The sequence below is a fragment of the Podarcis pityusensis genome, assembly GCF_964106645.2.
Source record: "Podarcis pityusensis genome assembly, chromosome: 1".
NCBI classification, from domain to species: domain Eukaryota; kingdom Metazoa; phylum Chordata; class Lepidosauria; order Squamata; family Lacertidae; genus Podarcis; species Podarcis pityusensis.
In genome coordinates, this window is record NC_138028.1 from 66,661,278 (window position 1) to 66,680,182 (window position 18,905).

An 18,905-nucleotide genomic window follows, 5' to 3' on the forward strand; every position below is an offset into this window, starting at 1 on the left:
TACTGATCCTATTGAAGTATACTGCAGAAAGAATTACTTTTCAAATGCACCCACCTTGAGCCTTTAGTTACTTGGAATTTGCATACATTACAATGCAAACCTGCAACACTTGCTCAACAGCAGTCATTTTGATTTTTTTAAAAATTATCAGGAGCTGGCCTCATCCTGACTTTGGCTGAATGGTTTTTAGGTGATGATCTAGAAGAGTCATCTAGGGAAAGGAGAGGGAAATCAGTATGCCTCTTTAGACCTTCTTAAGTTTACATGGAGCAAGCGGGAAGTGAGCTGCGTCACAGCCCCACCACAAGTAGGACAAATGTCTGAAATAGGGTCTTGATACATGTACAAATATGTGCATAGGTGATGCATGAAATTGGGATCCCTGTGCAGATCTTCCTGTTCAATGTGGAAAGTCTGTGGGTGGAGTGGGTGGAGCTAGCATGCATGCAGATGCTGGGGTGGAGTTGGCAAACACATGCTGTGTGAGTTGTCTCAACGCAGCTAAGCTATGCTACTGAAGGTGACTGCGAATATAGCTAACTGCTAGCTCCTGCATGCTAGCTCCACCCACTCTACCCACATAGCTAACAGATAAGTGATGATTTAGTAGGGTAGGTTACCAGGGAAGCTTGCAGCCATTTGGGGGACGGATTCTATAAGTGGATTAAAAATGTAACCGCTCGGACTTAAGGACACAGGAAGCCCTGCTGGATGGAGCTAAAGGTTCATTTGCTACATCACCCTGTGCTCACAGTGGCTGACCAGGTGCCATGAGTAGCACAGAAATGCAACCTGAGCACAACTGTGCTCAGAGATGGATTTAGGGGAGCGTGACTGGTTTGCCCACACTGGGCGCCGAGCTGAGAAGGTGCTGTAGGAGGTGCTACAACAATGACGAACAGTGGAAGGTGAGAGTCAGTGGGGGTGAATTTTGGTGTCACCCAGGGGGCCGCTGAAAAGTCCAAAGTATGCCACTGCCCTAGTCCTGCACAGCTTCTGTTGCTGGGCCTTCCTTTCCTTTCCTTACAGGGTACATTTGCGTAGCAACAATCCCAGAGTTACCTATCTTTCCAGACTGCTCACTAGGATCTTCTATTCCATGTCCAAGTCCCGTGTCCCCCCGCCCCCCGCTGCTTCACCAATCATCAGAGTTGCTCCATGCTGTAGTCCTTTAGTTTGAATCTCTCCTCCTCTTTTAGGAAGCGAATTTTCCTAAGTCAGCAGGGGCTGTTGGGAAATGTAGTCCCAAGGTTCCACAGTCCAAATACAATATAAGTACATTTTTCAACATATTTATTTTTCTTTCTCAAGGACCCAGGGTTGGAATAAACCAACATCAAGCTGATAGCATAACAATAAGATACTCATTAAAATATAAGAATGAATACTAAAAAGCACACAGCTGGAAGCATGCACTGCAGCTGTTTGAAGCCAACCCAAGCAAGTTCTGTCCAGAAAAAATGTTCTCTGCTGAGACGACCTGTTGTGACATTTGGATTGGCTTATGCGATGGATTGTACAGTCCGGAGAGTGTGCAGATCCCAAGCCATTTTGGGCATTGTTGGTGTAGCTTGTGCAGCCTGTTTCTAAGAGACATGCCTGGTCTGCAATAGAAACCATTCTTTCTAGGTGTGGTTTCCTCCATAGTTCAGTGGGAACTAGTTGGGAGCCTTGGTCTCACCTGTGTAGCAAGGCCTAGTGGCTGTGCTGAGCTGAGCTGTTGATCTGTTGTTCACCAATAAATATAAATATTGGATTTATCCTGACTCCCATCACTTCTGGGTATGGGGGCAGACCCCTGGCAAGGTTCCTTTCTGCAGTGAGTGCCCTTCCCAAACCCACAGGATACAACAGTGATAAAAAGCGTCATGCATGGTGCATGTGAAGTAATAGAGTCATTGGTGATACGGGAACACAAGTATAATATGTTTTCATCAGCCTTCTCTGTCAGGAATGTGTAATTAAGGGCAAACCACATAATAAATGAGGTACTTTGTATAGCAGATTAAGCATATTTTATGGTGTGAGCACAGTGGAAAGAAACTCAGTCAATGCTGGCATGGAGTTGCGTTAATGTGGGAGCTGCTGAGAGCCAGGGGCACAGGAAGGGAGGCAGTGGGGGTGGTCTGCCCAGGGTGCCCTCACTGAGGGGGGTGACATTCAGTGCGCTGGCCGGCCGCAACTCCCAAGCCTATCCCAAGCCATTGGAGTAAGGGGGTGCTGCACACCTTCCTCCTTCGTTTTGACAGCTTGGGGGAGGCTTGGGAGTTGCAGGCCCCACGGCGCGCCAAATATATACCATGGGCAGCTCGCTCTGCCCCCATGGGTGGCTCGCTCCGCCCCCGTCTGCAGGGCGCACGCACTGCTCCGGGCATCCGAGCGGCTATCCCACACTTGGGATATCCTGCATATGCTCCATCACTGCTGAGAGTGACACTGCACTTTCCCGGTGTGGGAAGCAGTGCGTTGGTGCTATATTGCCTGACCCATGACTTAACACATTGCATTTGCAGCGTCAGGCTGTGACCCTCAAAGCAAGGGAAGAATGCGCTTGCCAAGCTTTTCCTTCTCTTTCTGCAGGATCCACAGCAGCTGCTGTGGTCCCACTACTGGCAAACCTGTTGCTTCTCAGCAAGCAGCTGGGAGGGTTAGGGACAAGTGACTCATGCTTCCTTTCCACAAATCTGTGTGGGTCCATCGCTTGTCTCTCCAGAATTTTTAAATTCTCCTGCGCCATTCTCCTGAAACTTCTTCTGTGAATGGCAAAATACTGGTAATAAATGGACCATTCTCACTATCCAGGTTTCCAGCACTGATGCTCTCCTTGGCCTCCTCTTTTAGGAACGTGGCAGACTGATTGATTTAAAATTAATATTTATCCTCGTGAACCATCAGATAGAGAACAGAGAGATTTTTTGAGCACAGTACAAACACAGACACATATTTAATTAGATTTTTTTCCGAGAAGCTTCTTTGTTTCATTATATATGATGGTCAAGATCCTGCTTTGAAATGAGTGGAATCACATCTATGACCCATAGCAGAAATCAAACTGGGGCTGATATTCTATGCTGTCGTCCCCCCCTTCCATCTAAAGTTTGCTTGTGCTATTATGGATTATTCAAACTGCCATGAAGCTTGAGTTCACATTAGGTGCCGCAGAATAGGGTTTGGAATGAGACCTCACCAAATGTTTGCATTGTCTCAGCTATACCCAGAAGAGAGTTCTGAAAGACATTCACTCAAATAGTTACTGAAATACTTTCCTTCAGCAGTTGACTGAAGGGAGAACCTTTGTCCTGGCCTTTATCACTCATAGCTTTTCTCAAGCAATGTTTGCAAGAATTATGCATTTGCCCAGAGGAATGGTCTGAAACGAGCCTCAACCCTCCCTCCCTGAAAATGATGCCATGATTTCAGAAAGGAACCATACTCTGGAATTTTATATAAATGGGATATCACATATATCAAGCTAGGATAGCTCAGTTGGTAGAGCAAGAGACTCAATCTCAGGGTTGTGGGTTTGAGCCCCATGTTGGGCAAAAGAGTCCTGCATTGCGGGGGGTGGACTAGGTGACTCCTGTGGTCCCTTTCAACTCTACACTTCTATGATTGTATGAAACACACTGTGATTATGCTGAAAAAGCTACACTACCTTAAAGAGTTGCTGATACAACTGAATAAAGCAAGAGCTTGTAAGTACAAAATCTTGCTAGGACAAAGAGAATAGAAATCTTGCCATTATTCAACCCCTAATTACCTCTCATTGTTTTTTAGATGTCTTAATTGTATTGTTTTAGTATTGGCATGGTGGCTGCCTTGGGCTCCTTTGGAGGAAGATGCAACATATAAATTTAACAAATAAATACAGAAATAAAGCAATCAATTTCGAGAAATGCAGTGTGGGAAGTGTGTGCCAAGTTCAATATATTACAAATTTTGCAAAAGTGATCGTGCTTAATGGACATGTAACATTTAACTAATTCTTATAGCAAACTAGTATTATTATTATCATCAACACCATCCTCGTCCCATTCATATAATAAAATCATTGTAATTGTTGTTGTGTTTTTAACTGTTGTTAAGGTTGCATTTTAAATTGTTGTGGCTTGCCCTGAGACCTTAGTAAATCAAAATGAAAATAACAATAGTAGCATATGAGGCAATCGGTTGGTGATTGGTAAAAGATTGACTTGCCTAAGGCAGAGGTGACATTTGAACTTGGGGTCTTATGGCCCAGTGTCTTTAGTACAATGCTATGCTGGCCAAATATTCACAGAATACAAAGCTGAATTTTCACCTCTGATACCTTCTTTGTATCCAGTGAACTGTAGTCAACAACAGGATTTCTTTGCAAACATCCTGTGAGATCCCAATCCCTAACAAGGCCGGCATTCAAAATTCCATTGCCTTCACCCTTGACCTCTTCTGCTGACAGCATCTGATTAATTCTAGGTTATTTCTGTAATTACCAACTCCTGACCTTTTCTGCCCATTAAACATTTAAAGTGTAAAGCAGCATCTTTGGGTTTGATGCTTTTCATCAGGAAAACCTGCTCCTTGCTATGTCATTCTTTCTTCCCCATTTCCCCCACAGATCTCTGTCCTTGCCTTCGAGATTCAAAACCTAGCCACCTCTTCGTAGTATCTTGATAGCGTGCAGCAAGCTCACAGGATGTTGGCAGTGGAGAATAGCTCTGTGTATGAAAACAAAATGTGACAAATAAAGTGGTCCTCAGATACATAGCAAAGGGGATACAAACTGAAAGGTTAAAAGCCTGCATCATCTTCTGCCGCAGCTGCCTGAAACGTTAGGAGGAAGACAGTGAAACGTTTAGAGGAGTAGCATATAGTTTTGTTTTGTTTTTTTAAATAAACAAGGAAAAGTACATATACTGTCTCCACTTTTAATTCATACAATCTTTTTTGAACAGTTTACATTCCATATGAGACACTATTGCAATAGATTTTGGGGAAGGGGAGAAAGAAAGGGAGGGAGAGGGTTGGGGGTGATGATCTTTTAATTATACTGCATAGTGTTTGTGCAGGATTTTCCTGTCTACGTCTCATGTGTAGGTCCTTTGTTTATATAGTTACAGTGGTACCTCGGGTTAAGAACTTAATTCGTTCTGGAGGTCCGTTCTTAACCTGAAACTGTTCTTAACCTGAGGTACCACTTTAGCTAATGGGGCCTCCCGCTGCTGCCGCGTGATTTCTGTTCTCATCCTGAGGTAAAGTTCTTAACCTGAGGTACTATTTCTGGGTTAGCAGAGTCTGTAACCTGAAGCGTCTGTAACCTGAAGCGTTTGTAACCCGAGGTACCACTGTATTTGTTTTTAGTGGTGTCGTGAGAGATTGGAGGATCCAGGGTTCGGTTGGATGTGCTTGATTAGTTGCAGTATGGTTTGTTGTATGTCTGGGGTGGTGGCTGTTGTGTCAGGTTAGCTATATAGTTTATTTATTTGTTTGTTTGTTTGTTTGTTTGTTTGTTTGTTTGTTTGTTGCTTTCATTTCTCCAAGGAGCTCAAGATGGTATACATGGTTCCCCCCATCTGAATTAATCCCCACAACAACCCTGTGAGGTGGTTGTTGCTGTTGTTGGCATCTGTCTGTCTCGGGTGACAGTGGAAGAGCACACTTTCGGGGTGAAGTCAAACAGTAGGAGAGTTACAGCATCTGCTGTGGCTGTAGAGAATGATACAGGAGAGACATGTTTTATTGCAGGTGGGGCGTATGAAGGCATCCAGTTTTGCTGCTACAGGTGCTCCATGGCGTTTCTTCTCTCTGCGCTGCTCCCAGCGGTCATTTCTCCTCTGGTCACTGCTGTGGATACACAACCTGACTGTCTGTCTCCAGGCACTGTGATCATCTGCAAGGGATTCCCTTGCGGTGGGGTTAAAGTTGCCAGCCTTCGTGCCACATTTGTAGACATCTTTGTAATGCTGTGTTGGTCTGCCAACAAGCCTAGTGTCTGAATCCTGCTACCCTCAGGTCACTGGGGATCCTGCCATCTTCCTTTTTGTGCATGTGGCCAAACCAGTGCAGATGTCACTAAGACAGGAATGTGAACTTGCTGGGAATGTGGGCTTAGGACAGCACAACTTTGCATGAGACTCTATCTGGCCATGTGATGTCCACAATCTTTCTGATACAGCAAAGGCATTGAGGTGTCACTCCTGGCAGGTGTAAGTTGTTCCTGACTCGCTTACATAAAGCATCCTGCTCAACATGCAAACCTGGTCGACTTTCATCTTGGTCTTGGTCATTAGCATCACGTTCTCCCAAACCCATTTTGGAGAGGTGAGCCGTGGCCATAGCTGCCTTGCCAATATGTGTTTGTCTGATTTCTGTCTGCTGCCTTGCCTACTAAATCCACCAGGTGGCCCCATGTTTAAAAGGGACCTCCTTTCCAAAGAAGAGAAGAATGAAGAATCACCAACCCACCACAATCTTGGAATAAAATATACTGGCCATGATCCAATGAAACATTTCATGAATGTGTACAAGTACATATGTATCTAAATACCTATTTTTAAAATAGTAGCTGCTTCTACTTCCTGGGCTTTGTAACTCCCTTTTAAATTTGCAAGACTTTAAAGAACAGTCTTTCATTTCTCACTCTCTCTTGATAATTTGAAGATTAATGGTAATGGTAGAAACAGGCAGCAAAAAGTCAAATGAGAACAGCCCAAGATTGAGTAAGAAAGAGAGAAACAATAACCCCGTAAGCTTCCATGCTGTTATCTGAAAAACATACTTGGCTGTAGTGTGGCCACAGCTATTAAGATTCAGGTCACATCCAGATGATCTTCTTACTGGGCATTCATCCTGATTTGTTTGAACGGAGGTTAGACAACACTAGCTATTTATTGAGCATTCATTCTTCTTTGTTTGCATGATACGGCACCAGGCAAGTGTTAACCCACATTTTCCATTTCATTTTCCTATCGCTTTCCTTATCGTACACACACACACACACACACACACACACACACACACACAGGATCTTTGGGGAAAATAGGCTTGTAGTGCACGGCCTTCAAATCAACTTTAATTGTGCAACCTGAATTTGCCAGTATGTGATTGAAAATAGCAACAGTCTCAAAGCACCCTTAGAGCAAGATTTCCATGTTGTCTTGACCTGCGGAAACCTTGCTAGTGCAGCAAAAAGGAAAAACCAGGGGTGCCAGAGGAATTGCATGCTGTGGCTTATTTTAATTCTCTTGTGTGTTGCTATGGGTCGGGGTGGAGGGATGCAAAATGTACAGATTTCATTAGAATTAGGAAAAAATGAACATAGTAGTAGAAGAAAATTACAGCTGCTATATTTTTAAAAGTCAACTAATTGTTAGTCAGGAACATTTTAACATCACACTTTATAAAAATGAAACATTGGAAGGAAGTTTCACCTGATTTGTTCTGGAGATTTCATTTTTAGAAGTCTTTCTGTGACCATGTTGTCTTGGCCAGTGTGGGATCAAAGCAGCAACTTTGGCATTTGCAATAGAGTACAAAGAGCATTGGTGTCAATGAAATTTTGAAGACCAAGGAGTGATAGGCAGTGCACTTTTGAATCTTTCCTTGCACTTACTTCTTCTGTTCCATTTTTGTGCCTTCTGTATTCTTCAGCTTCAATGAACTTTGCAAAATGAGTGTCTGATCTTTCTGAGATGCTAGATTCACCAATTTAAGGCAGCCCAAAGTTAGAGGCAAACACAAAATATAAGCAGTATATTTTGGCAAATTTTTCTTTCAAAGTTACATAATCCAGGTTTGCAGAATCTCTTTCCTTTCTCTTGTGGGTTCCTTGTTGTCGTTGGTGGTTTTGTTTCGTGAACTCCAGGAAGAGCCAGGTAACTTCAGCACCACATAGGGTTGCCAAGTTGGGAACTTGGAAAACTGGTTTTATCTTTCATTATCCCATGTGAATAGGTGATGAACTGGTGCTGCTGAGAGGCGCTGAGAGTAAAAGGGGCATGTTAATAGTAGTAGGCAATGAACAGCTGAAGTCAACATAGAACTACTAAAAAAAGCAAATGCGTAAATAATCCCCTTCTTAGAGTTGGGGAGCAGAGGAAGAGTGGCTTTCCTAAGGTCCCCTAGCATGACTTGGGGTGAGACCAAGGAACTGCTACTGATTCATTGCTAAACCTCTTACCTATTAGCTAATGCTGTACTAGCTCTTGTTAGACTTTTGTTATGATGGATAGGTAGGGCATGAAAAAGTATCTTACAGATTTAGTTGGATTCTGACAGAGGAGGAAGAAAGAGGAAAAACTTGTCTTAGAAATTGCAATCTTAGTCAGTATGTTCCAACTGATATTTCCCACTTTTGATGTATCTGATGGACTAATTAAATGTATGTTCCTGTATATTTTGCTTACTCCAAGCATCCCTTAAGACCTATCATCCCTCAAGAACTTCAGTGTGGTGACCTCCAGAAATTTTTGGACTCCAATTCTCAGCAACCCCAGCTAACATGGTCAATAGCCAGAGATTATGAGAGCTGGACTCCAACAGTATCTGGAGGGCAGCACATTGTCTCCTTCTGTTCAAGACCATCCAGTGCCTTCATACCAACTGATGGATTGAGCTATCTCTGACACTCTCAACCAATAGCATGGCTCATTGACAGTGGGGGATGCCAGCTCATGAACATTATCTCCCAATAAATTTGGTGCGGATCAGAGGTGACTTAGTATTGTTAATAGGGCTGCCGTACGTCCAGATTATCAGGATTTTTGTTTTAAAAAGCTCAACAACTTTTGGGGTGTCCTGGTTCTTACTTTTTGAAATATGGCAACCCTAGTATTAAGGGGTGTGTGTGGAAATGTTATCTGCTGCATCTGCACATTTTATGAACACATTGTTTCCATCTCTCAAACAGGGCAAGCATCGTACAAAAGCGAATTATTTATTTTCAAGATGAGGGATCGCTTACCAAGAGGCTGTGTGAACAAGGTATGAGACACATTCATTTGCTTCTCACTTGCTGATTTGATCTTCCGGAGTAACTAATCAAAAACACAAGTCTGCCATATGTTAGTTATCTCTTTCTGTTGGTTAGGGTGGGCACAGGTTAGTTGAAATTAAGCTGCTTTAAGTCCTATTGGTTTGGAGATTCTCTTTTTGTAATCAGCAAGTAGGCCTCACTTCTCACCTGTGTAGGTTTGGTCTTCCTTGCTATTCATGTGAAAGGCTTACTGAATGCTCATTGAGATAATTTCAAGGTTGCAAACCTAGTCATGCTTCCAAATTGTTCATCCACACAATTCGGAACTGAATAGCAAAAACATCCATGCCTACACAAATGAGCACTGTGCTTCACTCAGTCAGTGGGTGCAAATATGTTGGGTTCAAGGTCTGTTAGGCTTAGAGCAAAATTCATTTCTAGGATGCCGGCAAAGGAAAACAGGCTAACTTAACAAGACCAGAAGATGGCCTTGAGGCTGAAATTAATTTATAAGGAAAAATGGGACCTGCTTTGGAGTAAACATAATTAGGTTTCGGCTTGAGCAGGCTGATCCTACACGAATGCCAATATTATGCTGGAAAAATGTAGTCACATGAATCTCAGCAGAAAAGCAGAGAGCAAAACAAATACCAGCAGAAGTTAGAAATGACATAGAAAAAAATAACAGAAACTCCCATTGCACTTGCTGTCACCACCAATCAGTAGCATTCTGCACAGACATTATACCCACATTATCCATGCATGGAAGCCAGCAACATATGACAACCACAGCGATACCATGATAATATCCCTAAACCCCGCCTGTACACCATGGGGCCTTTTGAGCTGATTTCCCACTTTTGCACCTGTCCAGCCAACATTGTTGGCAAGGCCTGAAAGCCATTTGCACCAAATGAAACTGTGTAAATTAGAGCATTTTTAAAAGAAAAATATAAGTGTTCAAAAGACGGGTTGCCATTTTCCATCTAATTATGACATAAATAGCCTGAAGACTGGGCATTCCTGAACTGTTCATCTGCTTATTTTACATGTAAGGAGCTGCTTGATAGTCACATAATACATACTGCATGCCAGGAAACGGACCAGGCGTTAGCTGCTTCTGGCACCAGCCACCAAGCTGCCGAAGCTTAAGCAGATTTAAAGGGCTGTGTAGCCCGACTTTGATCTATGTAGATCCTAAGCATATTCTTGGAAGGAAGACCTGTTGCATTCAGGGTAACCTGTAAATTCAGTGAGCTAAGGATCACACCAACAGCCTCAACAGAACCCTATCCAACTGCCTCTGGGTACAAGTATCAATTGCAGAATTGTATTATATGAGCTACTGTTCCACACTAATTTCCAAGATCACACATGAACTGCATGGAGCTGCTACAGTCTCAGACATTACACTGGAAGCACATGCATGGAATTCCTGTTAATGTAATGCCCTTCACCATGTCATCTTTATACACAGGGGTGTATGTGAACCAGTTCAAAGCGGTGCCTGGTAGCTCTGCCCCCAGTATTATCATGCCAGCAATCTCCGCCTTCTGACATCTATATGTTTGGTGTGCTATATGTACGGTCACTATGCAGAATTTCTAAGAAAAGTGTACAGGGGAATATTGGCAGGAAACTTTCCCTTCTTGTCCAAGGATGTACTTTAACAGAAAGTAATGATTTCTTCAAACCCTCTTTCAAGATGTTTTCAGCTGAGAAGACACTTGTGCTTAGAAGTGCTGCAAAATGCCCACCCTTCTGGAGCGTAACTGCTTTTAAAATTACATCCTAGTTGCATAAATTTTATGCAGAAGTCTTCCAGAGAATGATTCCCAGACCTCCTTGGAAAAGAATGGTAATTTCTTGGTGCAGCAATGCAAAGATAATTGCTAGAAGATGATCTTACTCCTGCCCCTTTCACCCCTCCAATTTGGAAACACCGCCACATTTAAGAGAATGCCAAGAGGGCCTGGCCTTCATCTTTTTCCCTAGGCCCAAGGATTAGGATAATCTGGCCTTGTCTTTGATAGGCTTTTTAAAATTCAAAACAATATACACTGAAGTGTGTGCTGTAAGATGCTTAATTGAATTTTATAAATATGGCATATTTGACACTGGCCAGGCTTTTCACTTTCTTAGTCCATTTAGAAATGCAGATTGCGTTCAGTTTCAAACAGCTCTTTATGCTGTGAATGGTGAATGCATTCAATGAAGTCACTGGAGCAGGTTACGTAAATGAAATTGAGACATCTGTTTCGTGTTCTTGAATACAGAAAAATCGAAAAGAGCGTTAAAAGCAAAAAGGGCATGTCAAGAATTTAAAGTACATTCCGGTTGTTTCTGGAATAGGGAAGCTGTTTGCATTTAAACAGGTTGCAGTACTCCTCTTTTACAGCAGTGTTATTAAATATTAGAACAAATGCCTTGGAGTATATACTATCATTCATTTCTAATACAAGAAAAAGCTGGCAAGTCAATAGGGGTGTTCACGCATTACATTCAGCAGCTGTACCATCTGTACACTTGTGTACAGAGGCTGCGCAAATGAACATTCTTTCACACTTGTATGTCTTTAGAGACAGCTTTTACTTGTGTTAATTGGAACATGCGAACAATCATGTTCACATGTTCCAATGAGGGTGCAATGGAACTATTTGATTCAAGCAAACTGAAATTGTAGCTTCTGTATGTGTTTGGAAATAGTGTGTTAACACATGCCCCCATGGATTTGTCATGAGCTGCCAAAAGAACAGGGCATCACTACTGGATTGGATTGGTCCAGATGTTACTCTATCTTGGTGCATGATTTTGTATTCCTAGAAATTATGATAAAATCAAGAAGGAATTATTCAGCAAATATGATTTTAACTGAAGCTCAAGGTACAGTGCTAACTTTATGTGCAAAAATCTGGATCTAAACCTCCCAGCCCATTTGCATCTTGTGGGTTGATTTATTTGTAATTTTAGCAAAACATATTCAAATGCTGCACCTTCAAAATCACCCATACAGTAAAATAATGGTCTCTTGCTTCCTTTTAGATTCAGCCATGAATGGTGTCACCGATAAACCAATCTTAGACTGTTGTGCCTGTGGAACTGCTAAATATAGGCTTACGTTTTATGGTAACTGGTCGGAGAAGTCGCATCCAAAAGATTACCCACGTGAGTGTGCTGTATTGTATTGTATTGTATTGTATTGTATTGTATTGTATTGTATTGTATTGTATTGTTTTTCTTACTGTACACCAACCATCCCCAACCCTTCAGGAGTTTTGAATTGCAACTTTCATCAGCCCCAGCCAAATGGCCAATGGTGAAGCATGATGATATTAGTAGTCAAAAACATATAGAAAGTAACAGGTGAGGGAGGTTTTTGTGGGCCATCCCCTGCTGTCTCTTAGAGGGATTTCTTTATGTTCAGATATTGCACATGCACAGAGGGCCAGTCTGCAGTGAACATCCAATCCAACATACTAGATTTTTCAACTTTTTCAGTAGATGCTGGATCATGATATTTTAGCCATCCTCATCACTAGTGAAGGTTGTTGTTGGCATCTGTCTGTCTCAAGAGACAATGGAGTGCACCTCCAGGGTTGAAGTCAAACCACTGGGTTTAGCAGCACTGAAGTGACCTTCCCAGGGCTCAAGCCTGGGCAGTGTGTATGGAGTTTCTGGGCTGTCCAGACGACAAGACCCTTTTGGCCTTGCTGATGTGGTCCAAAGGAAAGCAGAGCAATACATTTGGCACCAGCTTGGCTGCAGCGGTTGCTGGAAGGAGGCAGACAAGGTACCATCCAAGCATCCAGATTTGTGAAGGGTTTGCTCCTTAGGCTTTGCTTCTCTGCAAGGCAGCAGCGGTTTAGGAACAGAGTTTTCCTTCTCCCCAGTGGGCTTCTTTCCCAGCTTGACGGGCCCTATGTGCCCCACATTTCTCTCAATACCACATGCAGTAGCTGCCTTCTTGACCGTTGGACCCACTATTGGTCTTGTCTGCTCAATCCACCTGAGTGTGGTTTTGCATGCAGGGGATAGACAATTCCCTAATTCACTGGTTTGAGACCCATTGGCTACCCTCCCCTGGTCTAGCTGGGCAGTCAAAGCTGTTTCCCAGAGTGTGGTCACAGTGGCAGGCTGATAGTTGATAGTGGAGTCTAAGGTGGGGACTAAAGATGGACAAACTACTCCAGAAGGAACATGACATATCCCCAACCAGTGGTACTACCTATCCCCTAACACCCCATACACCCCTCGCTAGTGCAACCCCATAGGAAAAACAGTAGGATTAAATATAGACTCAAACCATGTTGCAAAAAGTTTTACATTTTTGAATTGGTGCACAAAGTGATTTGCAGTGATCCAAAGTCACCTGGACCTTTGAAGCACCTCTGGATCTCAGCTCTATTCTTTTCTATACTGATACATTTTCCACTAATACAGTTAACATACAACTGATTCCTGACATTTGGAGGAAAATGGCCAGGTGGTGTTTGCCGTAGGTGGTGGCAGAGGTGGGCAGAGCTGAACCGCTGTTCTGGCTTCCCAGTGATGTGTATTGCTGCTGGTTACAAGAGGGTGTGGTGAGATACAACATCATGGACATTGAATTGGCTCACCGCGCCCAGCTCCCCACTGCCTTGCCCCTCCCTCTCTTGGTAACTGGCAGTGATGTATGGCGTTGGGGAGTCAGGTCAGCAATGCAGCCCTGTTGCCCCCCCCCCCCCGGTTGCTTCTGGCTGTTGCCTGCAGCTCTTTATGTTGGAGTCCCCAGATGCACAGCCGAATTCTTGGATCCAGGTGAAATCCAGAGAATATATGAACAAATGCATGTAGATACCAGATTCCTTCCATTTTATATTTCTTTGCTCAATATATTTGGACTTTCCTTTCAGATCTCACGTTTGATCTTTAAATATTGGCTTCACATCGATGACAATGAAGCCAAGTAAATGACCTGGAAGTTTGAGTCACATTTATTTTCTCTTTAATAAAGATCACACAATGGCCAACATATTACCAAAGTTTAAGGGCTTTGTGTATAATTTTATTTTCTAATATTGCCGTGTCCCTGTGCAGCTAGCTGGCATTGATGCAGCCAGAACTTTGTCTACATATCAATTGTTATTTGATATAGTCTACATAGATTTTTGTCTCAACTTTATTAAGTTGAATGCTGCCTAGTTCAGATATAGAACTGTGCACGTTAATAAAAGAGTTTATATTGACATATTAAAATTTGTGGCTTGAATTTGTGGCTGTAAAGCTGAGATTGTGGAACAAATTAAAACGGTTGGCAAGTTTCACAGCTGAGATTCTATAGGATTGTAGACGTAGAAGACATCTGAGACATGGCATTTATCAAGTTTATGGGTCTTTTGGCTTATGTCAAAGAATTGTATACTTAGATGAAGTTATTTTTCTACTTCATTGGCACTTTTTCTTAATTATGTGGACTGGGTTCCTTGCTTTGTTTACTCAGTTCTTAGGATAATGAATAAATATGAGTTGTTCTTAAGCATAAAACAGACTAGGCTAGTGTTACAATTGATATTTCAATCTGGTCACCTAGCAGTCCCTTGGGTAGTGGGTTAAAAGAAAGACAGTGAAGTAAAATGCTTGTAATGATGTAGTACATTAAAAATTAAACAGCTATTAAGCAGCTATTAAAATTGCTTGATGTGAGGACATGTGGTACGCAAGTAGTATTTTTGTTTAATTATGCTTGCCAAGCTACATATTCAAATGAGTGTCTCGGACTCTGATCATGTCTTAGTTTCTGGCAGTGCCATTTTTCTTGAAAAAGAACTCACCACGAACACCTTCCCCATTCTCTTAGAACGGCAGTGGCACCCACCTGAGAGGTGCCGGAACTGAGTTCTGGCGAGTTCCAACAGGAAAAAAAAGCTCTGGTTTCTGGGGAGAAATATATACCAATGAGACTCCACCAGCATAGCTGAAAGATAGTAAATCAGCTTGTGCCACATTTTCTTCTTCCTGCAGCCAGCCAATCTGAAAAGTAATTTTCAGTCAGGTGGTCAAGAAGATACAACAAGGTACATCACTTTGAGTGTGTGTGCTTTTTAAATTTAGTGGGGAAAAAATAAGGGAAGGCATAGATGAACTGATTTTGAGGCACTGAGAGCTCAAGGGTTGTCATGTCCCAGGAATCAGACTTGATTTGGGGGTGATGGAGTGTACTGGCCCTAGGGGACAATGTCAGCAACCCTGGGTGCCAGAGCCAACAAATTTGGCAAAGGGTATACATCGGCCCACTGGGATGCGGGTGGCGATGTGGGTTAAACCACAGAGCCCAGGACTTGCCGATCAGAAGGTTGGCGGTTCGAATCCCCACAATGGGCTGAGCTCCCGTTGCTCGGTCCCTGCTCCTGCCAACCTAGCAGTTCGAAAGCACGTCAAAGTGCAACTAGATAAATAGGTACTGCTCCGGCGGGAAGGTAAACAGCGTTTCCGTGCGCTGCTCTGGTTCGCCAGAAGCGGCTTTGTCATGCTGGCCACATGACCCAGAAGCTGTACGCTGGCTCCCTCAGCCAATAAATCGAGATGAGCGCCGCAGCCCCAGAGTTGGTCACAACTGGACCTAATGGTCAGGGGTCCCTTTACCTTTACTATACATGGGCCCAAGCTTCAAATTGGGTTGCAGTACTGTGGGGGTGCACAGTACAGCTGAACTATTTCAAAAAAATTAAGTAGATGTTGTAAATGAAACTTACTTCTAAATATGGGTACTCATGATCACAACTTGATACCTTGGTCAAAAGGAAAGTATATGTTAGCCAATTCAATTGACATGGCCAGAGCTAATGAACTTAGATGTTTGCTTAAATGTAAGAGGGGGCAGCCCTAGAGTTCCCCAGCTAGCCTGGGTATCACTCTCTCACAGCCCACCCTATCCTATAGGATGCTGTGTGAACAGATTGCATAGAATTATATGTCATTTTGTACACTTTGATGCTCTATTGACATGTTAGACAATAATTGAAATCAATGCGGCTTACTGTGAAATAAGCATGTGTATAAACTGGCTGAAAGTCAGCCAAGAGCCTGGCTTTCTGATGGTACAAACATCTGGAATCCTGTGGAGAACAAGGAATAGCTTTTTGGATTCATTTATGAGGTACATGGGTTCCCAAGTATTACCAGACAGGATGTCCTATTATCATCTGGAATCCTCCCCTTTTGAAAATTGAGTGGTATACAAGCAGCCTACCTCACAGGATAAACAAGCTATCCATCTCCTAGCACTTTGTACACTTAAGAGCAGTCCAAGTGATAAATAAGAATGTAGCGATCACGATAATTTTTGCTCAGCTGTCAGGTAGTAAGTTCAGGATTAAATATTGTTAAGCTTTATGATAGTGATATAAAACACACCAGAAAGAGCATTCGTTCTTCTTTACTTGCCTGCATTCCTGTGCGGCCTCACCTCATAAATATGAACGTTTTAAAGTCCTGGTACTTTAGCAGCAAGAATTATTCTCTTTGCTTTATTGTCATCCAGAAATGTGATATTTGCCACTGATTTTGACACTAATGGAGACAGCACTAACCCCTGCAGAACAACCAACATCAAATTGTAACTATAAATTCCTGGGAGGCCAGAAAGCTTTTCCACCCACCTACATACCCTGGATTTTAAAAATGAAAAGTACCTGTCAAAATTGCTGTTTATTATGCAGAGGCTCTGAAACTATTAAATGAAACAAAACCTTTTTCAATCTGGACTGTGGAGAACTGGAGAGTGTTTGCCATTATGGTACAGCAGAAATGTCCATAATATGTTCCTTGCTGGACAGTTCCTATAAATCTATTAAATTTTAGAAGTGTTTATCAAATTATATTTCACTTGCTATGTTAATCTAAGAAGATTTCTCATACTGAGCATCTGGTAGAACTGCTGGTTAAAAATACTTAATGCTGTCATTTATTAATTTCCAGTCACTCCTTGAAAAGATGAAAGTTGTTAAGTCCATACCATGTAGTTCTGGAGTTTCTAAGGAACAATCTTTTATGCCTATTGAAAATAAGCTTTGACTAAAAGTGCTGGCTTTATTAGATTTCTATGGAAATAAAAAGCTTTAAAGAGAGCTCAGCTTTCCCTTTGCCCTGAGAGCATTAATATTACTAGCTTATAAATAAGATACCAGCACTTAAGCTTGCTGATGATGTCTCCCTCTGAGTTACTTGCAAACTTTTATTTACTAGTTTGTCATCCAAAGTGCACTTTAATCCAGATCTAATTTTTTAAGGTCTGTTCTTGGCAGTATCCAAAACACACTTCTAAACCAAACGCCTGAAAACACTTGAGACTTGAAATAACAAAACACGGATTTGAGCGCAGCTGAATCATTTATTAGAAGGCATAGCTGGCAGCCTGGGGGTGTAGCTTCAGTTTGTGTTCTGGAAAATCTTCCTAATAGTGTGTTTTGTTTCAGTTGCATTGGTGTTTAGCAGCAAAGCGTTTTTAAAGTTTTAATATACTATATACTGGTCTGGAAATAAGGGCTCATGCACACGTCCACTTGTCCCACCACTTTCCCCTGGAGAAACCCCCCTTTTATCTGCTGTTTACTGCTGAATCATAACAAACATCAATCTGTTTTTCTGCAGATAGATATTTGTTCTGATTCAACTGTAAACAAATGAAAGACAGCTCAGCTTCGTGCTTGCTAGGCATGGGACAAGTGGAAGTTTGGATGAGCCCCAAGTCTGATTACATCAATGGAATATAATAACAAGCAGAAAACTAAAGTTTGTGTCTGACTCCTAAATGTATTTGGTAGAGTAGAATCTATTGAACTCAATGGTATTTACTCCAAATGAGTAAACATGCCATATTCCGTCTATGTCCAAGAAATTCCAGGTGTATGGCAGCCCGAGACTCTTACGAGGGATTCAGACTAGAGACTATGCTTTTATTACTGTTTCTTCATTTCTGTGAGGGAATATTTTGGTTGCTGCATACCTTGGAAAATGCAAATAGCATAGTTGGTGTAGAATATTAGTAGAGAGCATGTCAGCCATTGCCTTGCATTGATCATATGTGCTCCCAGACAGTGTGGAAAATGGTTGTATTTCAAATGTTTTCCCCTTACATAATATTGCAGTGAAGATATTGGCCTATTTCAGTTGTCTGCTGAATGAGCTTCAGTCCAAAGAACTGAGCTGTAAACAGTACAGGTGCACTGAAATGCTACGCCAGTCATGAATTCATAAAATATGTGTGAAACCTGATCTTAAATGGAATACGGCAGTCGGAAACAGTGTCGGGGTGGAAATCACTTTAATTTCATTAAAAACAACTCAGAAACTAAAAAAAGGGGAAAAGTTCAACAACAACTTTTGTGTCTGGATTTTTACTTTTTGAAATATGGCAACCCTATAGTCCTATCCATCAGACAATATGAAAAATGCTTGTTGTACAGCAATGTGGTTTCTTCAGCCACCCTTTGGATACTAGATAATTATAACTTACCAGCGTATTGCAGGGCAGGGTGGGGCAAGATCAGGTAAGCCAACTGGTGGTCACTCTCACCTAATATAGCCACCACAGTCGTGCCCCACTATTCCATCCACTCCTGCTATTCATCCACAAAAGGAATCAGGGATGCTTTGTAGTCATTTTGTAAGAAAGCAGGTGACAAAAAGGCAGGGATGAAACATCTTGAAGTGCTTAGAAAATGAAGCTTTTTTGCTTAACAAAGCTTCATTTGCATTTTAGGAGCTGCTTTTTGGGGAGGGCGGCAGGTAGTCTATGCCTACCTTTGTCACTGTTTCCAATCAACTTGGGTTGGGGTGGCTGAATGTAAACAAGCTAGCATTCTAATTGACATCTCTAGCATCTTCTGCGGATTTATGCTAACCGGGCCTATGATTATTAAAATAAACCTCAAATACACTTTTTGATGTTTAAAACCCGAACCATAATGCCTAT

At 42.2% G+C, this 18,905-nt stretch overlaps 1 protein-coding gene across 1 annotated transcript in view; it reads left to right on the forward strand.

The window, feature by feature from the left end:
* SPON1 (spondin 1) overlaps positions 1-18,905 on the forward strand; it is a 259,770-nt gene that overhangs the window by 67,207 nt on the left and 173,658 nt on the right. Inside the window, exons 4-5 of the mRNA XM_081012053.1 lie at positions 8,888-8,961; positions 11,996-12,118. Of these exons, the coding sequence (XP_080868179.1) occupies positions 8,888-8,961; positions 11,996-12,118 (197 nt within the window). The remainder of the gene's footprint in view (positions 1-8,887; positions 8,962-11,995; positions 12,119-18,905) is intronic.